This window comes from Xiphophorus hellerii, chromosome 22 (genome assembly GCF_003331165.1).
Source record: "Xiphophorus hellerii strain 12219 chromosome 22, Xiphophorus_hellerii-4.1, whole genome shotgun sequence".
Taxonomy (NCBI): domain Eukaryota; kingdom Metazoa; phylum Chordata; class Actinopteri; order Cyprinodontiformes; family Poeciliidae; genus Xiphophorus; species Xiphophorus hellerii.
Window position 1 is genome coordinate 1,391,895 of NC_045693.1, and position 23,167 is coordinate 1,415,061.

The following is a 23,167-nucleotide window of genomic DNA, read 5'->3' on the forward strand; positions in this document are numbered from 1 at the left end:
TGCTGTTGAAAATCCTTCTGTTCATGAAAAATCAGGTTTTTCATGAATCTTAATGTTTCGTTGTGAAATATCTGAAGTTTTATATCTTTTTCTTTAGGATATTAATTCAGCACAAACCTCTGATATAAACAGAAACTTTCTGTAAGAAGGAAAGAAATAAAAAAAATACATCCAGACTATTTGGACTATTTCTGAGTTATTATTGGGGGCAATAAATCATCTGGCAGTTTAAACTGTGTTGTTTAAAGGGCCGTTTCCATCTCAGCCTGACAGACAGACAGAGTTATGAATAAACATTGAGGCTCTTTAAATGTGTATACGTTTGAAATATTAAATTGACATTTGTGACTGTATGCAAAATAGAGCAGCATATTGGAGGGAACACAAAACAGGTTTCCTCATGTCCCTTACAGGGCTCCGTATGAATACTTTATGTTTATATTAATTCTGTATTATTTGTGTTTTAATGAAGCTGTGTGTGTGTGTGTGTGTGTGTGTGTGTGTGTGTGTGTGTGTGTGTTGTTTACAGTAGCTCTGAGGCTCCTGCCTCTTTAAATCAAAATCCCGTTAATGAAAATCCCTTGTCGCTCCTCCCCCCCCCCCCCCCCCCTCCCCCTCCGGTCTCCCTCCGCTCCGTGGCAGGGAGTTCGGACGGGACCGGAGCTGGATCCCGGACCGCCGCAGACCCGTGCTCCCAGCCAGGTACGGTACCGTTCACCTTTAGCTGCAGCGCCCCTCCTCCCCCCGGGTCACCGAGACTGCCTCCTCCCCCCGGCAGCTGCTGTCCGAACCGGACGAAGCTGCGCTCCGGGTCTGGACTCTCCCCGACAGGTTCGGGTTGATTTCGAGGTGTTTGCTGGTGTTTCTGTGCACAGGGCGGCCCTGCTGGGCGGAGCTGAGAGCCGGGGCGGGGTTACCTGGCTCAGGTGGAAAGTCATCAGCCTGTTTCTATGAGAGGCTGCAGCTTTTAGTTCACAGGCTGAAAACATTTCTCCAGTCAGCTGCTCTGCTGGTTCTGATCCGGATCTCCTGGGCTGGTTCTGGTCCAGTTCCTCTGGTTCTGTCAGGCTGATGGAGCAGCAGAGCTGACCTTTACTCAGCCTGAGCCCGAGGAGGGGACGCTCCATTTACCAGCCGGTCTGACCTTTCAGACCGGGCCACTTTATTAGGTACACCTGATGGATGGATCGAGCAGCTGCTCTCTGTGGTTTCCCTTCAGAGGCTGGCCCGGTTCTGCAGAACCATTGATCTGGATCTCTGTTAGGGTCCACAGGTTGGTCCGATTGGGAGGAAGGGTGGATCCAAAGCCTGCAGATCCTCAGCAGCATCTCTGTCAGATTCCTCTCTAAACTTAGTCGGTGACATTCGACGCTGAGCAGAACCAGCTGCTCTGGGATCAGCCTCCCTGCCCTGAACAACAGGCTACATGCTACAGGGTACAGGCTACATGCTACAGGTTACAGGCTACATGCTACAGGTTACAGGCTACATGCTACAGGTTACAGGCTACATGCTACATGTTACAGGCTACAGGTTACATGCTACAGGTTACAGGCTACATGCTACAGGGTACAGGTTACATGCTACAGGTTACAGGCTACAGGTTACAGGTTACATGCTACAGGTTATAGGCTACATGCTACAGGTTACATGCTACAGGCTACATGCTACAGGTTACAGGCTGCATGCTACAGGGTACAGGCTACATGCTACAGGTTACAGGTTACATGCTACAGGCTACATGCTACAGGTTACAGGCTACAGGTTACAGGCTACATGCTACAGGGTACAGGTTACATGCTACAGGTTACAGGCTACATGCTACAGGTTACAGGCTACAGGGTACAGGTTACATGCTACAGGGTACAGGTTACATGCTACAGGTTACAGGCTACATGCTACAGGTTACAGGCTACAGGGTACAGGTTACATGCTACAGGTTACAGGTTACATGCTACAGGTTACATGCTACAGGCTACATGCTACAGGTTACAGGCTACATGCTACAGGTTACAGGCTACATGCTACATGTTACAGGCTACAGGTTACATGCTACAGGTTACAGGCTACATGCTACAGGGTACAGGTTACATGCTACAGGTTACAGGCTACAGGTTACAGGTTACATGCTACAGGTTATAGGCTACATGCTACAGGTTACATGCTACAGGCTACATGCTACAGGTTACAGGCTGCATGCTACAGGGTACAGGCTACATGCTACAGGTTACAGGTTACATGCTACAGGCTACATGCTACAGGTTACAGGCTACAGGTTACAGGCTACATGCTACAGGGTACAGGTTACATGCTACAGGTTACAGGCTACATGCTACAGGTTACAGGCTACAGGGTACAGGTTACATGCTACAGGGTACAGGTTACATGCTACAGGTTACAGGCTACATGCTACAGGTTACAGGCTACAGGGTACAGGTTACATGCTACAGGTTACAGGTTACATGCTACAGGTTACATGCTACAGGCTACATGCTACAGGTTACAGGCTACATGCTACAGTTTACAGGCTACAGTTTACAGGTTACAGTTTACATGCTACAGGCTACATGCTGCAGGTTACATTCTACAGGGTACAGACTAAATGCTACAGGGTACATGCAACAGGTTACAGGCTACATGCTAAAGGTGACATGCTACAGGCTACATGCTACATCCATGATCCAGGTTGGGGTTAGCATCAGGGAAAGCAGTTATTCGAGGTCTTTTTAATGATGGTCATCTAGACTGAAACCAACTGAAACCTGGTGAGGATCCGTTTCTACTCCTGGTTCTGGATGGTTCTGGACTGATGGCATCATTCCTCAAACTAATCAGGTTCACGAGTAAAGCCGCCTGAGAAGCTGCTGCATTGAATATGCTAGTCACTAGCAGCTAGTGTTAGCTTTGACTAAGCTAGCATTAAAATTTTTGTTAGCATTGGGTAGGCTAACAACTAGCATACCAGGGATTACTGCTGGGCAGCGCTGACTGACAAGACATACTGGATCCAGTAGGTTCTGGTCCTAGAGGTCCCAGTGAACTGGTTCTGGTCCAGTGTTTCAGTGTTTCTGTGGTTCTTGTCCCTGTGGTTCTGGTTCTGGTTCTGGTCCCAGTGAGGTATTTGGCCTCCTGTCGCTGACCTTTTCCGTATCGGACCTCTCGGCGCTATCAGCTCCAGATAACGAGACGTTTCCTGCCGGCTCCTGATTGTGTCCGTGGGAGACCCTGTAGAGCCGGTGGGTTGGGGGTCTGGAAGAATCTGAGGGTCTAAATTAACCCGGTGAATCACGGCGAGCCTGGCATTCCCCGTCTCTCCTTTCACGCCATATAAGTCCTAGCCCTCCTCCCGGCCCGCGCCCCCTCCCACAATGCCGCGCTGCGATCCCCGACTATTCTTAGCGCCGCGCCGCACCGCCTCGTCTTCCTCAGCCTTCCTCCTGCCTGTCCATTCAGACGGTTCCTCTCTTCCAGAGCGTCTCTGCGGTTCGGAGCCGAGGACCCGCCTGGAGGAATGAGCTGCTACACGGTGACCCTACCGGGCCCCGGGCCCTGGGGCTTCAGGCTGCAGGGGGGCAAGGACTTCAACATGCCGCTGACCGTCTCCAGGGTAAGCATGGGGTCCGATCCGCCAGGGTTCGATCCGGCAGAGGGGTGTCAATACTTCTGGAGAGGTTCTGGTTGGACTGAGAGTCTTTGCTGAACCAATCAGCCTCCAGCTCCGGTTTCATCATCAGGGAGACGTTGCAGTGAAGCTGCTTGTTGCTCCCCATCAGCCCAGGACTTCCTGCTGAGTCGGGCCTGTTGCTGTGGCCCCTGATGGCCCCGGCAATCCTCCATAGCCCTGGTGGCCCCCCATGGCTCTGGCGGCCCCCCATAGCCCAGGTGGCCCCCCATGGCTCTGGTGGCCCCCCCATGGCCCCGGCAATCCTCCGTAGCCCCGGCGGCCCCCGATGACTCTGGCGGCCCACCATGGCCCCCCATGGCCTCCATGGCCCCTGAAAGCAGAGCTGCAGCTTCTAAAACTGGACCGGGTTTATGTTTCCAGAGCTCGGTCTCTGAACAGCCGGTTCTGTCTTCACTGCTGACATCTGCTCTGGTTCTGCTGGTTCTACTGGGCCCGTCTGTTGGTGACTCTGGAAGGAAACTCCAGAACAATAAAAACGGTTTTAATCCAGAAGTGTGGTTCTGCTGAGGTTCTGGAAGCTCAGGTTGCTCTGACAGTGACCAGTGGTCGGCTCGGCTAACTGAAATTAGCTAAGCTAACCCTAAAACGCTAATCATAAACATTAGTTCTGCTAATGCTAACTCATTCATTCATTTGTTCTGCACTTGCTATTTGTTCAGTTCAGTTTATTTATAAAATAAACCAATGCAAGGAGAGGAAACAACAAACTTCAAAATAAGAGCATGAATATAAACGCCCAACTACCTGAAGAATTATTAAGTCGATAACTAAAACTTCAAATTTATGCTTTATTATCTGTTTGGAACAGTTAATTTAGGGGAAGCAAAGTGCGGTAAACATTTTCAAAGTTAGCATAGCCGCTAACTGAAATGTTAGCTCTGCTATTAGCGGAGTAGCGTAACTGTGTCCTCCACTGCTAGCTGCCTTCAGGTCATCTGCATCGTTGGTCCTGCTGTCTTTCTTCCTCTTGACATCAGTCCTTAGATTCTCTACAAGGTTCTGGTCAGGCCTGTTAGCTGCTGTTGCCATGGTGATAAACTGGTACCGTTTGTAATGTGGGTCGGTTCCAAGTCCTGCTGGAAATTGAAATCAGCGTCTCCTTAAAACTTATCAGAGGGAAGTGTGAAAAGCTTCAAAATGTTCTGATAAACAGCTGAGTTTACACTTTTTCCTTCCACTGAACTTTCCACTCATAGTGTCCCAGCTCTCAGTAGCAACCCGTGTCGTTAGAAATGAGTGTTTTCTGAAAGGTTCTGATCGGTCCAGTAGAACCGCTCTGTCATAAAGAAATTTTTATTGGTTTGATCTGATGGTTCTGTTGGTTCTGTTGTGGACCGGTGTCTTACGAAGCCTCTCATGTTCTGATTGATTTGGACCCGACATTTTTATCCAGAGGGAAGCAGCAGCTCGGTTCTGGTTCTGGTCCCAGGTCACCTGGTTCAGATGTCAGAACCTCATGTGGGCGCCTTGAGGTTCTACTGATGTTGGACTTTAAATGTTCTGAAGGTGTCAGGAGAACCAGCACCATCAGTGAGACATGAAGCGCTCCTGGAAAAATTCATTTCTATAATTTATTTATTAATCTGGATTATTTAATGTTCTAACGGTATCATCAGCTGTTTCTGGGTCAGAACCATCACAGTTCTACCATTTTAAAGTCAAAGTTATTCCCACCAAATTAGCCTGGAAGAACCTCAGGTGGTTCTGTGGTTCTGTGGTTCTGCTCCAGTCTGCAGGAGGTTCAGGTAATCTAAAGGTTGATGTAGCCATGGTAACCAGCAGGCTTTCGGCTGCTGTAGCTAAGCTGCCTACAGGGGCCAGAAGAACCTTTTTGGAGCAAACATCAGGTTTTCTCTGGTTCCTCGTTTATATGGGTCCAAACTGCAGGAAAGTTCTGGTATAAAGGTTCTGTTGGGTTAAGTTCTGAATGGAAACCCGTCCAGTAAAAGGTTCTGGATGAATATGAGGCAGAAATCTGAGAGGTTCTGTTCATCAAGATGAATTAAAACTTTGAGAAAGGAAAGTTCTGGAACATCTGCAGAGAATCAGAACCGCCTCTGATGAACACCAGGTGGTACCAGCTGCTCTGACGAACCAGTTTAACAGAACCAGAACCGGCCATGTGGTCCAGTTCAGGAGTTCAGTCAGATTTGGATCATTTAGCCAAACTGCTGAGCAGAACTTCAGCTGATTGTAACAGTTAGCAGCTATAATTTGGGTTAATCAGAGGAAAACGTGGGTTCATTATTCAGTCATACGTTCACCATGTGATTCATTCATTCATTCATAAATGTCACAGTTTACAGCAAAATATTGAATTAGCGAGTTACATATTTACGTTTTACCAATTAAATGTTAAAACATTTCTACAAACATCTGAACTGGTTTCCCTTTAAACTGGTTTGTCCATCAGCTGAACTGGATCCAGTGACTCAGAGGGAAAGTTTGAATTTCTTCTCTCCTGTATTGTGTGAAGGATGCAGCTTCCCTCTGATTTCTGCTGGTTTTTGTTTCATGTTTTTGCTGCAGCAGCAGAGCGCAGCGGCTCTCTGCTCTGCAGGCGTCGCTTTTCCTGCAGCTCCGTCTTCAGCTGCTCTGTAAAGTTTACAGTGAAAGGCGAGCCGGAGGAAACCGGAGCCGTGCTGTAGCGCGGCGCTGACCCGGCCAGCACCGACCCGGCCAGCGGCTCCCACAGCTCCCATTACAGCAGCGGGGGCATCCCACATCCGCAGAGCCCAAATTAGACCTGCAGGGATCCAGGTGGATCCTGTAGTGAAGAGGTCAGAGGTCAGAAGGAAACCCACCAGTTTTATACCAAACAAATACAGAAACATAAATATTTACTGATTTTAAAGCGTTTTAGACCTCCGGGTTAAAGCTAAGCAGATCAGATTTAAGGCCATAAATCAGAAATATTAGATTATTGAGAGAGAATCCATCCCAGAACCAGAGGAGCTAACCAGAACCAGAACCAGAACCCTTCACGTCGGAGCCAGAACGCCGTAGATCACTGCATAATGGGACATCAGGGATTAAAACGTCAGAAACTAGATTAAACGTCTGCTGCAGGACGTAAACAACAATAACGTCTTAAAGGTCACAGCAGAAGAAGCAGCTGCTCTGTCCGCCATGTTGGATAAAACATGGCCGCTCACTGAGCGCGGAGCTGATCTGCACAGTCAGTGGCTGAAATGAGCAATTTAGCATCTTAGCATTAGCAGAACTAATGGTTATGATTAGCGCTTTAGGGTTAGCATAGCTAGCTTTTAATTAGTGGTGGTCACTACAGTATAATATGAACAGAAAATAATTTAAAAAATAATAATTGACCATGAATGATCCAGAAACCTGATCGTCATGGAAACGAGAAACAGTGACAGGAATATTAAATATTATAAAATTACGTTTAAAAAAATTCAACAAAGAGCTTCAGGTAGATTAACTAGTTAAAATAACTGATTTAACCCTGAACTGAAACTAGATAAAATATCTGATGATAACTTTATTAAAACATGAAAAATGTTTTGATGTGATTTTATAAATATTTCTGTTTTTCTATATTTCAGCTTCCTGTTGGTTTTATGTTTAGAGGTGAATGAGAATAAACTTTATTTGTTAAATTATGATTCTTCTCTTCCTCTTCAGGGATTAATGGAACCAAAATAAATGAATTTATTCAGATTAAATTACCAGAGAAATGTATGAATCTGATCTGCACGACTCTAAATGAGCAGAACCAGACAGAAAGTTATGAGCTGAAACGTTTTGGACCAGCTGATCAGAACCAACCAGAACCAGGGATCATGGCGGCCGGTCCGGTCCGACCCGGTTCGTCTCTGGGCCAATCCCCGGCGGCCCAGAAATGTGAGCCATGCAGGCTGCGACCCGTATGTGGGTCAGAGAGGCTCCTGGGGAACCGGGCCGCAGCGCCGCCTCACAGGCCCGGCATTGTTCGGGCTCAGTGAGCAGCTTTCTGTTAAACTCCACGATCTGGTTCTGATTAATCCGGCGGCCAATCGGACCAGGAGCTGAGCTGGGGTCACGAGGTTCTGGAGGGTCAGAGAAGTTCTGAAAGGTTCTGGAGGTTTCCACATGATGGCGTCATGCTGGAGGTTAAAGGTGACTTCTGACAGGTCATGTTCACCTGGAAGGTTCTGGTCCGGTTCTCCCCTCTCAGCCCACTCTGACCTGGTTCTGTCTCCCAGTGAGATTATTTGTCCCCAGATTACAGTAATCTGAGTGAACGGATGATAAATCGATCTGTTCTCATTCCACTGATTGTTTCTTGGAACGCCAGCGGTAATCTGTCGTGGCGCTGACCCGTTCTCTGTGTTCTGGCCCGGTTCTGTCTGTTGAGACAGATCACGCCGGGCAGCAAGGCGGCGCAGGGGAACCTGATCCAGGGCGACGTCATCGTGGCCATCGACGGCGTCAGCACCGAGGGGATGACCCACCTGGAGGCCCAGAACAAGATCAAGATGGCGCACCACAGCCTGGCGCTCACCATGACCAAGTGAGGACCAGAGGTCCCCTGAGGTCACCTCGAGGTCACCTGAAGTCTTCTCACCTGCAGAACCAGCAGCGCTCTCATATTTTTTCCTCTGCAGGTCGAAGCGTCCCGTTCCCATGGCGCTGCCCAGAATGGACGCCATGATTCCCATGATCCCTCACCAGCAGGTAGCTCCGCCCCCTGACTACAGCTTCACTGAAGCATCAGCTGCTCATGGTTCAGAAACTCTTTGCTGCCTCCAGTGGCGACATGAGGAACTGCTACAAATGGCTATAAAAACCACTTGCAGTCTAAACTCTTAGAATGTTGCATTAAAGTGGAAACGTCTCACCAGTCGTCTCTCACAGTGATGTAATGATTATGGCTGCAGCTGACTGGTTGCCATGGAGATTAACTGAGGAGCCCAACCAAGTCATAGAGGTGATCGTACTTTACAGAAACTTCACATTTATTCTTAAAACATCCGTTTCTCATCAGTCTGATCTGATATTCTGATTTTCTGAGAAAATGAATTTTGGGTTTTCTTTACCTGAAGCCATAATCAATAAAACTTATAAAGGCTTAAAATATTTTAGTCTCTGTGAGATGAATCTATTTAAAATGTTTTTCACTTTCTGAGATGACTGGTGAGAAATATTAAACTTTTTCACAATACTCTGATGTTTTGAGATTTATTAAAAATAAGATAAGATTTATTTGTCATTGTCATCAACAGATTACAACGAGATTGAGATTAAATGAACGGAGACAGTTGATCTATTTTTACTGCTGGATTATTAATCTGTCTGCTGCACCAATAATCAAACAATAGAAAACTGATAGATTTAAATTAAAGCAACAATGTCGGATGAATCATTCCCAGCAGCGCAGGGCACTCTGGGTAAATACAACCAAAGCTAACATGCTAGCCTAGCGCTAGCAGCAGAAATGGCTCCTGGTCTTCAGCCAAAGACTAAAGAGAAAAATCTGACGCCTCCATCTTGTTTCCATCTGGTGAAGAAGGAAGTTGCTCTCAGTGTCTTCAGAGGTTTTTGTGTCGTTTCCTTCAGTGGTTCTTGGTGCAGCGCCCCCACAGGCCAGGAGGGGAACAGGTTGGTTTGACTCAGAACCACAGCAGCTGGAGGTGGAGCAGATGTTCTGGTTCCAGTAGAACCGGGTCAACCCGACCATCAGCAGGGAAACAGACTGAATGTAAATGTTTTGGGTTAGAATAAAACTTTCGCCGTTAAATCGTTGAAAGGGATTTCAGTTGCAGTTTTTATTTCTGTTGTACCAAAAATCCTCAACATAAATCTGATAGTTTGAAGATAAAATATACCAAGCGAATCGTTAAATATGGTCCAGATTTATATTTTTTAACAAAGTGTGATTTTAGTTTTAAACTGGATAAGTCCTGCTGTGAGTCTGTCTCTCAGATGACCCCTCATGTCTCCTCCTCCGCCCGGCGCCGCAGGTAAACGGCCGTGCATCGGTGCCGCCCCAGCCTGCGGCGGCTGGCTCTCCAGGAAGGAGCGGCGCGGCGCCCAGCCCCCGCCACCAGGGGCAGTATAACTCCCCCATCGGTCTGTACTCAGAGGAGACTCTGAGGGAGATGGCGGCCATGCAGGCGGGGTACGTAGAGAGTATGCCACTAACGCTGCTGACCTTTGACCCCTGGGAGGAGGAACCAAACCTGATCAGAACATTTAGACATGAAACGTTTAGCTGAAGCGGTGAGGTCAGTTAATGCAGAGCGGCGTTCCTGCAGCGATTCTTCAGCTGGGTTTGGTTACCGTGCCAACGCCGAGGCCGGACACCTGTCGGAGCCAGGGCGTCTCTAAAGGTCAGGGATAACCTGACCCCACCCCAACACGCGCCACAAGGGTCCAGAACTGAAATTATAGACGATGGTTGACTTAGAGAGGGATTAAACCAAAACATGCTCAGCATTTAATCCAGAAGAAACCAAACCTGGAGTCAGATTCAGCAGCAGCCAGAGTCTGAACGGGCCAGAGATCTGGAGCTGCTCCGGTTTAAACACAACGAGAACCAACGCGTTCTGGTTCTGGAACCAGATTACAGTTGGTACCGGCCTGTTTGGAGGAGGATCTGAAGGTTCTTGATGAAGAACGCCTCCTGCTGTCAGGACGATGTTCCTGAAGGACGCTGATCTTCATTTCTTCTTCATGTGAAGTCCTTTATTCAGCCTCTGATGATTTTTCTTCTTCTTCTGTTTCTGTCGTCTGTTTGTCTCCAAGGTTTTCTGCCCCGCTCCTCCCAAGTTAGTATCCTGTCTCTGCTGTGTGTCTGACGGTTTGCTGTGGTTCTGCTGGACGTCTGTAGATTAGCACGAATCTTTAGCTGCTGGAACAAACCTCAGTGGGTAGTTCAGTGTTTTTAGGAGTGAAAATGTCTTGATTAGAAAATGTTTCAGGATTTAATCTCTTAATCCCTTTTATTTCTGTCTCAATGTCAGATTATCACAGTATTCAGCGTTTTACACCAAATCCAGTTCAACAGAACTTCTTAGTTTTAGCTTTAAACCCAAAACCTTCCTGCAGACTGCATGCTGCCCGAGTGCATGAGCTGCATCATTATTATAATTATTATTATTATTGTTATTATTATTATTATTGAAAGATTTTTCCACAGTTAGAAGTAAAGATGAAAGTCACAGAATTGTTCTGGGAAAATGGGACATAGTTTTAATTCTTTGTTTGTGACGTTTATTCAGTTCCAAGTTTGGTTTCATGAATAGTTTTCTAATCAATTTGAGGACATTTAGTTATGTTGATTTACAGTAGAGTTTCCAATGCATCCCAAACGCGTTCCCAATGTGTTTCCAACGCATCTTCAACACGTCCAAAAGACGTCCCCAGTGCTTCACAAACACGTCTCCAATGCATCTCCAACGCGTCCCCAATAAGTCCCAAACGCTTCACCAATCCCATCCCCAATGTGTCCCCAATGCGTTCCATAGATGTTCCCAATGCGTCCCTAATGCATCTCCAATGCGTCCCAAACTCTTCCCCAAGCCCATCCCCATTACGTCCCCAATGAGTCTCCAACAGATCTTTAACACGTATCCAACGCGTCCCCAATAAGTCTAAAATAATTCCCCAATGCGTCCCCAATTCGTCCCAAAGGCGTCCCCAATGCATCTCCAACACGTCTCCAACGTGTCCCCAATGCGTCCCCACTGAGTACCAAACGCTTCCCCAATCCCATCCCCAATGCGTCCAAAAGACGTCCCCAGTGCTTCCCAAACACGTCTCCAATGCATCTCCAATGTGTCCTCAATGTTTCCCAAATGTGTCCCCAATGAGTCTCCAACGGATCTTTAACACGTATCCAACGCGTCCCCAATAAGTCCCAAATGCTTCCCCAAACGCATCCCAATGTGTCCCAAATGGGTCCCAAATGCGTCTCCAATGCGTCCCAAACCCATCCCCAATGTGTTCCCAATGCATCCTAAACGGGTTCCCAATTTGTCCCAAAGATGTCCCCAGTGTGTCCCAAAGGCATCCCCAATGCATCTCCAACACGTCTCCAACGTGTCCCCAACCCGTTCCCAATGCGTTCCATAGATGTTCCCAATGCGTTCCATAGATGTTCCCAATGCGTCCCATAGATGTTCCCAATGCGTTCCATAGATGTTCCCAATGCGTCCCATAGATGTTCCCAATGCGTCCCATAGATGTTCCCAATGCGTCCCATAGATGTTCCCAATGCGTTCCAAACTCGTCTCCTATGTGTCTTGATGTTCTGGTTGATTCCAGTCCAGTCCTGCTTGCTGGTTCTGAGGTGAACCGGGCCTGTGGTGTGTTTGCTGTGAGCATGCAGCTTTCTGGTTGGTTCTTCTTCTTCTTCTTCTTGTTTTAAACACAAACCCAGTCGTCCAACCGTCCTGTCCTCTGTGTCTTCCTGGTCTTGTCCGTCCTGCCCTCAGTGCCGGCTTCAGCCCCGGCGTGCTGAAGGACTCGGGCCTGTCGGCCCAGAAGACCATCGAGGTGACGGGTCCAGGCGGGAAGGCCACCATCATCCACGCCCAGTACAACACGCCCATCAGCCTGTACTCACAGGACGCCATCATGGACACCATCGCCGGCCAATCGCAGACCAAGGGACACGATGCTGGGTAGGACGCCGCCCGATGTCCAACTCTTTGGACAAGTCGGTGCTTTGGGTAAAATCTGACCTCCGTGAAGGTTCTGGTTCTGTTGGGTCCAGTTCTAAGCAGCTGAACTGCCTGAGCTCAGTCGTCCACTTCTCAGCTTTTATTCTCCTGTTTCATTCAAAGGTCCGTTTATTGACTTCTCACTCTGCTGGGTTCTTGGTTCTGGTTCTGTGAACTCTAGGAGATCCAGACTCTGGTTCTGGTTGCTCTTCTTGATGACCTTTGCTGTCGGAAGGATCAATAATCACCCAAAATATCAGGACATAACAGACGGTTCTGATGCTCTGATGATGTTGGTTCTGTTCTGGTATCAGGTTGTTTTTGTTCTGGTTCTTTCCTGGTTTCAGTTCTGTAATAATGTTCTGGTTCTGGTTCTGATCAGGTTTGGTTGGCCTGTAGGTTCTGCTGTCGTGGTTCCCTTCATTTCTTATTTCACTGTGATGGACAGAAAATACAGAAACTGATTTTTATTACTAATTATTTATATTTAGAACAAACAATAAAAACTCATATTAAAATAATTTCTGATGTGTAAAAAGACAAAAACTTTTAGAAAACAAACCAGAAAATCTTAAAAACATGAGAGTATTAGGCCAGACTGAAAAAACTGAGCATGAAGTCAGAACATCAGCAAAATAAAAATGCGATTTTCCTGAAAATAAATTTATAAAATTGTTTGTCAGGATTTCAGACTCCGTCGTTTCAAACTTTTACTGACAATAATAATAATTTGATGCTGAATTGTTAAAAGATTAAACATTTTCTTTTTTATTAATTGATACCAAATATAATTTCACAAGATGCTCAAAATTTCTTATTTTATTTTTAATATTTTTTCTTGGAGGAGTTGTCATAAAATTATAACTTTATTCTAAAATATTTCTCAGCCTGATCCTACTTTATTTTATCTTTAATTAGAAACACGTGAGATCCTGTAAGAGCTGAGATTGACCCTGAATGACCCCAGATTGACCCCAGATTGACCCCAGATTGACCCTGAGGTCTGGAGGTGAAAAATGTCAACAGAAGAGAAAAACTCTGAATGTTCTGATCCGGTTTCTCCTCTGGTCATTTCCTGATTTTTTTCCTCTTCCCATCACTAAGCATCAAGTCCAGTCAGTGTGTCTTTAACCAGTCAATCCAGTTAAACCAGTTAACCCACTCAGATTGAGGATCCGGAGCTCTCCCAGCTCTGGGACTGATCGATGCTCCTGACCCGGTTCGGTTCTGGTTGCAGTCGTGTCTCTGTTAGCGACCGGCTGGTGGACAGCGCCTCTCCGGTCTACCAGGCGGTCCGGACCACAGACCAGAACCAGAACGACTGGAGCCGCCGCAGCGCCCAGTCCAAGACCTTCCAGCTGCTGGCCCACCTGACCCACACCGAGCCCAGTAGGTCTGGTTCTGCTGGTTCTGGAGGAGAAAGGCGGAGCGATCAATTGGTTCTTTATTTCTGCTTCCAGCTCAGCAGCAGGATGAGGATGAGGAGGTGATGAAGAGGAGCAGGTAGACTCGGCCTCCTCACCTTAGCCCACCCCCCACCCCCACCCCCCACTGACCCAAACCTCACCTGGAGGTCCAGCTTTTCTCCACCTGCATGCAGTGAGTGTGTGTGGCCAGCAGGGGGAGCCGCTGCTCTGCAGGCTGATCTGGATCCACTGGATCTCTGGAACCGAGACGAAAACGGATCCAAAATAGATCCAGAATGTCAGAACCTCATGATGGGAGCATAGAGCTACAGATCCAGAGTGGATCAGTCTTCTCTGTGTGAACCATGAAGAGGTTCTGACCCGGAGAACACATCAGGTGTTTCAGTCGCCTCACTTTATTTTAACAGGAAAACTAAAATAAACACATAGCAGACAAACATTAATAAAACTTAATATTTTATAATAAACCGTCTCTGTGCTGCCGGGTTTCTAGCATCAGTTACCATGGCAACAGACACAGGAAGTTAGAAACCTGAGCAGAATGTAAAGTTTCTCTGTCATCAGGTCTCCTGTTGCTTCAGAGACGTTTCCGTTTGATTTTTATGAATCTCTGAACCTAAAATCTCATCGACTTCCTGAGATTATCCTCATGCTGACCCGAAACCTGAGGATGGAAACCGATTCTCTGAATGTGAAATCCTTCAGTCCCAGTTTCTCTGGAGGCAGAAACAGCAGAGAAGCATCATGTGACGTAACAGGCTCCGCCCACCGGCCCGCCGCCGCCGCCGCCCCCCGGCTCTTTGCTCATCATCCTCCATTAATCCATCGATCCTCCAGGCTCCACTCATCCTGGATCGATGGCAGCAGAGGTCGGCTGTTTCCTCCAGAGAGTTTATTTTGTCTCTGGGAGGAAGAGGAAGCAGATTAGATCCACATGAAGGTCGACTTCCTGCTGGAAACAGTTTAATAAACCTTCAGTTCATTTAACTCCTTATGAAACAGCAGAAATGTTCAAATGGCAGCTTCACAACAGTAAGAAACAGGACAGTTTACCGTTTTAATATTTCTGATGTTCCTGTGCTTTTATGTGAAATCCTGCAAGAAATAATAAAACTTGTTTCAGAACCACGAAAAATAACAAACATTATTTAATATTGTTTGGTTATTTATTTCTAACAATATTAATTCAGAAGCTTTAACCCTTGAAGAAAAATTTAATTAACTTCACAGTTTAAACCTTAATGTCACAAAACAGCACCTTTTATTAAACTGTAATAAAGATTAATATTTAACTTTCACTGCATTAAATATTTCATATATATATATATAAATACATATATATACAGTATATATATATATATATATATATATATATATATATATATATATATATATATATGTTTATGAGAACAATTTTTTTTTGCCTGTTTTTGCCAAAATAAAAGAAAGATGTTTTTGAAGGAGAAAATCCCAAAGTCCACAATATTTTCCAAGGATAAACATAATAATCAGCCTTGGTTAAAAATTAATAACATTGATTATGATGGATTATAACACATTTTACCATTAGATCCAAAAAGGATTCAGAATTTAAAAAAACAGTAAAAGATGTGAGGAGGAGTCTAACATGGAGATGATGTCATGGAGGAACGTCTGACCTCTTCCTCCTCCTCCTCTTCCTCGCCGCTCCAGATCTAATAAAGCTGTAATCACATTGATCCAACATCCAGCTGCTGCTCCCAGTCTGGATCCATCCTGAAACATTCCTGACTCCCAGCAGATCATCTGTCCTCTGATTGGATGAAACTCAGCAGATCATCAGCAGCTTGTTGATGTGAATGTAGAAGGTTGACAGGACGCAGTAGAGGTCAGAGGTGAGGAAGTGTTGGGAGTTTTCCTGTGGATTTCAGTCTGCAGAGAGAGAGGCGGTGCGTTTAAGTGTTTCACAGAGAGTGGGACATCAGGCCGCCTGCTGAGCTGATTGGTCGATTAAAGAGGCAGAAATATTAATGAAGAAACTTTGGGATGGATGGAGAGAGAGATCACTACCTGGTCACTCCAAACAGCCAATCAGAGGCTCTGTAGCCTGACCAATCAGAGGACAGTCTGTGATGAAGACTCCTCCTTCAGATGAAAGTTTTGCTGTGGGAGTTGAACCTTCGACCTCAATGCGTTTCTGTGCTTTTCCAGCCAGTACGGGATGGCCCCGCCCACGCACCAGGCTCCACCCCCTCAGCAGTACCAGCCAATGCCGCAGCAGTTCCAGTCGATGCCCCCGCTCTACCAGCAGCCCCCCCCACTCCAAGCCCCGCCCACCCAGCAGAGCTCCATCCAGATCCCCGTTGGCTCCGCCCCCCCGAAGGTGGTCAGCACGGCCTGCATCTTCCCCTCCCAGCCAGGTGAGGGAGCATGAATGTGGCGGCCACCAGAGGGCGCACATCAGCAGATATCAGGCGTAACCAGAACACCTGGCAGTCAGCGTGAAGGTCAGAGGTCACCATCGCTGATGCTCAGAGTCTCAAAAGGCTTCAGCAGAAGTTAAGGTCATGTTGAGTTCAGGAACCAATCCAGTACATTACTAGGTACTACTAGCTACAAAGCTAACCATGCTAATTGCTAGTGCTATACCGTCACTGTATGCAGCAGAAGCTTATTTAAAAGATAACACTGTATTTAGGAGAAGCTAATGCTGAAACCAGAGTTATTTCACTCCTAGCTTCTGTTTTATAGTTGTTGAGTTTTGCTAGCGCTGATGCTAATTTAGCCTCTGATGCTATTTTAGCCTCTGATGCTAATTTAGCCTCTGATGCTGTCCTTACAGTACAGGACAAAGGACAGGACATGTTAGACTGTTTACTATTCTGCAGTGATGCATTCTGGGTAGCAAATCATTTCTCTACCTCATGTTCTCCACCATTATGAGGACAGGAAATGGAACTGCTGCTTAAACAGACTTCAAAATAAGAGCATGAATATAAACAAACTGGAAGAATTCCAAACAGTCGATAACTAAAACTTCAGCAAAATGTCAAACTTTATTCAACTAAAAGTTTCAAAAGAAATACTCAAGTAAATTAGTGTTTTAGGATGTACCTTAGTTGAAGCTAAATGCGCTAAGCTCTTCCAGAGTTAGGCCGTCTGTGTTGGGTAAAAGGTCTCTGTTCAGTTTGTGATGCTATCAGACGGTATGCTAACGACCATGTTGCCTGTGGCTCCAGCTCCAGTCCCGCCCCAGCCCCGCCCTGCAGCAGCCGTGCCGGCCCCGCCCCCTGCCGCTCCTCCTCCGGGTTCCTCCACCGCCAACCGACCGCCCTGGGTGACCGACACCAACTTCGCCGATAAGTTCGACCCTGGAAAGACCACCTCCTCCTCCGTGAAGGTCCAACCGCTTCCTCAGGCGGCCCCGCCCCCGCCGGCGTACATCCCTAACCCGTCCCCCGCCGGGCCGCCCGCTCCCAGCCCCGCCCCTGTCACACCGAGCCCCGCCCCTTTCCTTCCTGTGGCAAGGGGCGTGGCTCAAAGAGCAGAGAGGTTCGCCGCCAGCAGCCGCACGCCTCTGTGTTCAGCGTGCAACAGCGTCATTAGGTACGGGCCTCGGCGTTCATCAGAGCGGCTCGTTACGGTCCATAGTGTGTGACGGTGTTGCTGTGGTCCCCAGGGGCCCCTTCCTGGTGGCCCTCGGCCGGTCCTGGCACCCCGAGGAGTTCAACTGCCACTACTGCCACGTCTCCCTGGCCGACGTCAGCTTCGTGGAGGAGCAGAACAACGTCTACTGTGAGAACTGCTACGAGGAGTTCTTCGCTCCAACCTGCGCCCGCTGCAACACCAAGATCATGGGGGTGAGGCAGACCAGGGGTCATAGGTCATCCTGACTTTCTAATGTAGTGGTTAGAAAGTCACATTGCACGTGTTTTGACTTTAAAGCTCTGAGCTGATCGAAATGGGAACACTGCTAACATGAATGAACACGTTTGTTAACAAAGTCTCCACATAGTTAGCAAGCCAGCTAATGCTAATGCTAGCACCAAGAATGTCACTGAATGCAACTCAAAAATGGCAAAAACAACGAGAAACATGCAGGATGGCTTCGTCCTCAGGGAGCTAACCGCTAGCATACAGAGCTAACATTAGCAATAGCAGAAGACATGATGCTACTGCTAGCAAAGCAATGATGTCATAGCAACACAATAATTCATGTCTGAATTAAAGTTTTATTTGTGGCTTCCTCTTTGCTGCGTGGCCGTTTCCACAGACAGAAGGAACTGACCGTCAGTGTTTTGGTGAATCCTCTTCATGCTAGCGGAGGTTACTGAAGCGTTTTGTCTTTTCACAAATAGAAACTCCTCCTCTGATGTGGGAACATTTCCAAGAGAAATAACATCTAACCTGGTACTATGAAGAGGTTCTGATGCTGGAGGACGATTGTAATGAGTTACATCTCTTAATTCACCAACAACCAAACATTTTGACCTCCATTTGTAGTTTCAACATCCTTCAACTTGGACTACAAAATTACTGCAAGAAATAAAAATGGCAGATTTGTGAAATTGGTTGGTGAGAAATCCAAACAGAAAATAGAGAAATCTATGCAGAGAGCAGATTCATAATCTATGCTTTTCTAGAAACTCGAAGTATATGAAAAATATATTTAAGGGCTAAAAAAAATAGAATTTTGCATTGTACGTCTCCTTTTAACATTACAATAGTTTATTTTTCTGATTTTTGAGTTTCTGAGGCCTTGGTTAGTATTTCCTCTGCGGTTTGTTGCCTCTGGTGTTTTCTGAGTGAAATAATGACCACATGCTGTTGCAGGAAGTGATGCACGCCCTGCGACAGACGTGGCACACCACCTGCTTCGTGTGCGCTGCCTGCGGGAAACCGTTTGGAAACAGCCTGTTCCACATGGAGGACGGGGAGCCGTACTGCGAGAAAGGTACAGCGGGCCGCTCTGGGGGCAGAACCGGGTTTATACTGGAGGCTTAATGTCCACAAACGGGGGACATGGTCCTCATGGTCCTAATGGTCCTAATGGTCCTGACAGGTGCTGCTGGTTAAAGTGGAGGAGAAACTAGATTAATTGGTAGGAAGTTGGTCGAGAGCAGCCGTTTTCGTTGTTATGGAGATGAAGATTTGTTTCATAAACTGATCTGTGATCATTTTAATTTCAATGCTGGTGGTGCTGCTAACTAAAAAGTTAGCTAACTCTAAAGCGCTAATCATAAAAATGATGTAGTTTCGCTAATGTTAAAGTGGAACACCATCATAGTAAATAGTGGAAGCTAATGCTAAAGCCAATGATAAATCTGAATTTATCTGCTGTTTGAATTTAAATTGTGTCCATAAAAATGAATTTAGGAGAAGCTAAGTGTGCCAAGTTAGCAAAAACACTAAAGCTCTGAGCCAAAACCTTTGCTATTAGCAGATTAGCAGAAGTGTTCCCACCACTGGTTCTGACTGATCCACTTGTAGCTTCAGCATCCTTGATCCTTGGAATAAAAATGGTGAATTTGCTGGAAGTCCATGACCTTGTTTAGCAGTTTTGCAGCAAATACTAGCATGTTAGCGCGTTAGCAGCTTAGCGCTGTTCCGTCTGCTCTGTCAGATTACGTCGCTCTGTTCAGCACCAAGTGTCACGGCTGCGACTTCCCGGTGGAGGCTGGAGATAAGTTCATCGAGGCTCTGGGACACACCTGGCACGACACCTGTTTCGTGTGCGCGGTAAGAGCCGGCTCAGAGGCAGAGGTCAGAGGTCAGGCCGTCCCCTAAGTGCTGCTGTCTCTGCAGGTGTGCCACATGAACCTGGAGGGTCAACCCTTCTACTCCAAGAAGGACAAGCCTCTGTGCAAGAAGCACGCCCACGCCATCAACGTGTAGAGCTGAGCTGACCGAGCAGCCGCCGTGCTAACCGCCTGCTATTGATGATGATGATGATGATTCTGCTTCCAGACAGGAAGTCCTGCTGCTGCAGGTGACCGGGGGTCAGGTCAGAGACAGCCGGCTCCATGCTGCGCCTGCAGGGCAACATAATCCCTCAAGTTACAGACGATGGGTTGATGCTGGAAAACAAATTATTTTTAACGTCACTTTTAGTTGTTTAATAAAGTTTGATGTTTTAACACAAAGTTTTAGATTTTAAATCTGTGCCATCTTATTTATTCTAGACAGAAATCATAATTTTCTGTTTTTATTTTTTAATCAACCTGCAGAAGTGCCTGTTTGACTTTATGACTTTTATTACGTATAAAGAAGCTTTCAGCTCAACAAGAGGAGTTTGGTTCTGGTTCTGGTTCTGGTTCTGGTTCTGGTGCCGATCACTGACTGAACAGCATCAGATCCAGAAACTCTCCGCTGTGAAGCTTTTCTGTCTGCAGCAGCTTCATCTCAGACCCAACAGGACAAACATCCAGGAAACGATAAGGAGGCGTTTCCTGGACCTGCAGGGGGCGCTGCTGCAGACTGAGCTGATGGCGCCGATCCGCCTCCGTCTTTAACTGAAACCTTTTCTATTTATTGATCGCTGAGTGTATTCTGAAGTGTTTATTTTAGATTTTTTCTATCTGAAATGTAAACGTATCTGAGCTGCTGCAGATCAGACGCTCGGGTGTAATGGGTCCGTTCATACTGCAGAACTTCAGAACCACTTCCTCTGGATTACAAGAGGCTGCAGCTTCAGGTAAATTACACATAAACAGAAATAATCCAGACAGCAGTGAGTGTAGAGACAATCATCTCTCCACTATCTGCTGTAGTTAGAGGAGCGGTAAATCTGAAAGTTTGATCAGAATCTGGATCAGAAACCAGATTCTAATCCAGAAAATTCAAGGTTGGAACTGAGATTATTTTGGACCACAGAAACCACGCTGCTAACTATAAATACTGTTTTAGCGTCTCCTGGTGGCTAGTAGAAGAATTGCAATTAGATCTATCTTTAACCTCCATCTCTGCTGCTTCTTTTAGTTAATAAGCACCAGCAGGTATCTTTTAATATCCAGACCTCTGCTGTCAACCAGAAAGAACATCGTCCAACAGGACAGAATCATCTGCATAGAGGCGAATATTAAATATCAAATGCTATGTTTGCTAAACCGCCGCTGCGTTGGCTGAGTAGCTGTTCAGAAAACAGAAACCTGCTGCCAGAGACCTGAGGTGAATATTTCAGGTGGTCTGCATTATATCCTGGGATGTAATTCAGCTACACAACAATTTTAAACAATGTTTGAAAGTTATTTTGACTTTAATTCTCGTTGTATATTTGTAACAACTGGTTTGTGTTTTCTGATCGGACTCTGTAATTTGGTTTAACGTTCTCACAGAAATCATGAAAGCTGTTAGTTAACAAGGTTTTTGCTAATTATTGGGCTAAAATGCTTTTTATTTATGGATTTATACTCATAAACGTTTTTATAGCAGCCTCTACTGGCCGCTGAAGAAACTGCAGCCACACCAAGCCAAGAAAAAAAAAAAACGTAACTAAAGTCAGATCATAATTTAAATTTGTATTATTTATGGAGCAAAACAAAACCAGAATGATTTCTGATCAGTGTTTGTTTAGGCCATGCGAACAGATTATTATAAAACCCGGCAGCAGTACCTTCAGCGACCACAGGTGTCGCCAAAACCCACCTGAAAAAACGTGAGACGAGTCAGTTCAGTACGACGGAGTGTGAGGGCCAGAATACAATTTTTTAACTTGCAGAGATAACTCATAATATTACCAGAAGAAAGTCGTAAAATTATGAGAAAATGTTTAAATTGGAGCAAAGTTTGGGCAGAGTAGTGAAGATTTGATGTGACCCTCTCAGCCAGTCTGTGATTCTTTTTCCTAAATAGATTAAATGATTCAAAGTCCTGATAATAAATGTTAAAATATTATTTCCTTATTTGTCAAATGGATACCAAAGCATAACTTCATAACATGCTGAACATTCCTCATGTTAACGCAGCGCTAAGACTGACTTTACATGTCAGTCCTCAGAAAATTATGACTTTATTCTGATAATATTATGACGTCATTCTGGTGTTATTACAACCTTATGGTTGTTCGACCTTTTTCTTGTAATATGACTAATTTCATATTATTAATTTTTTTTCTGGTATTAGTCGTTTATACAACTTTTTTCTGCTAATATGAGTTTATTCTTATATTATTGTGAATTTATTTTTGCGATATTGCAACATTCTTGTAATATTATGATTCTATTCTGGTGTTTTTAGACTATTCTTGTATTATTACAACTTTATTGTGAAAATATGACATTATTCTTGTATTGTTTAAACTTTATTGTAGGACTTTTTTGTTGTGATATTCTGACTTTATTTTCAAATTATTTTGACTATTGTCATATACTTTCTTTCTCATTATTATTACGACTTATTTTGATAATATTTTGACTTTATTCTCGTATTATTACAACCTTTTTCTTGTAAAATTCTCTTTGTTCTCATAACAACATTCTCCCATTTTTAGGTTCTTTCTATCTTCTGTCTGGTTGTAGCGCCTCTAGTGGTGATTTAAGGAACTAAAACAGTCTGAAGTTCTGCAGTGTGAACTCTGTTTCACTGAATGTTTGATTCTTTTTTAAAGATTATTTTAGAGTTTCTGTGCGTAGATCCGAGTCGTTCAGAGTGAGTCTTTGTGCCTTTTCTCCTCAGCAGCTCTGTTCGTGTCGGACTCGGTTTTTTCTCCGCCTCGTTCGGAGCGACTGGTACATGATCTGTGTTGAGTTTTTACTCCGTCTCGTCCTTTTATACGGTTTGTTTTCAGGGTGAATGCAGTGTGCATGCAGAGCAGCGTGTGGCAGCATGTCGGTGTTAGTTTAGACAGAGAGAGAAGTGCTAACCGCACCGTTTGAATTAAAGCTGCCTGGTCTCATGTTAACAGGTGGATAAAACGAATAAAGAGAGCACCTCAAACACAATTACCTGGTCGCTTCATTCTTTGAAATCCAATCATTCATTGGTCAGTAAGAAACCAGATTCATTCAACCATGGAAAACATTTAAATAATTGAAAATAAGGAGTATTCTTTCTGTTCTCTGACATTATTCAGTTCCTGTTTCAGGTTTCTGACTAATCTGAGCTGCAGATTTCAAAATCACAATGATTCACTTTTAACCGACAATTATTGCAACAATCCTCAGTCTATATTTATATTTATTGCTACTAGAGGGAGGCAGAGTCGCCTTTGGTGTTGATTTCAAAATAAAAGCCCGTCCAAATAACTGGTCGGCAATTTACACAGAGGAGGAAATATGCAAGGATGTCTCACTCTGCTTGTTTTATAACATACCGAAGAATTGCAGTTTTATTTTTCTAAAAGAATTTTTTAAAGCGTAAAGATGACAGAACTAAACCTTGTGAAATTGACTAAACTTTACTGTCACTTTAAC

At 45.4% G+C, this 23,167-nt stretch overlaps 1 protein-coding gene across 2 annotated transcripts; it reads left to right on the forward strand.

Annotated features, from left to right (window-relative positions):
• The first annotated feature begins 622 nt into the window (after nt 1–622).
• Nucleotides 623–22,696, forward strand: LOC116713726 (LIM domain-binding protein 3-like). Of its 2 annotated transcripts, XM_032553960.1 has the most exons (12): nt 623–702; nt 3,472–3,607; nt 8,047–8,198; nt 8,293–8,362; nt 10,433–10,455; nt 12,124–12,312; nt 15,969–16,177; nt 16,997–17,363; nt 17,437–17,617; nt 18,591–18,711; nt 19,381–19,496; nt 19,563–22,696. In XM_032553960.1, the coding sequence occupies exons 2-12, from the start codon at nt 3,512–3,514 to the stop codon at nt 19,650–19,652; spliced, it is 1,614 nt and encodes a 537-aa protein (XP_032409851.1). In that variant the 5' UTR covers nt 623–702; nt 3,472–3,511; the 3' UTR covers nt 19,653–22,696. The 2 variants fall into 2 exon arrangements, with proteins under 2 accessions (XP_032409851.1, XP_032409852.1); XM_032553961.1 differs by lacking the exons at nt 623–702; nt 3,472–3,607; nt 8,047–8,198; ... (1 more) ...; nt 10,433–10,455; nt 12,124–12,312 and adding exons at nt 13,542–13,740; nt 13,812–13,854.
• The last annotated feature ends 471 nt before the right edge of the window (nt 22,697–23,167 follow it).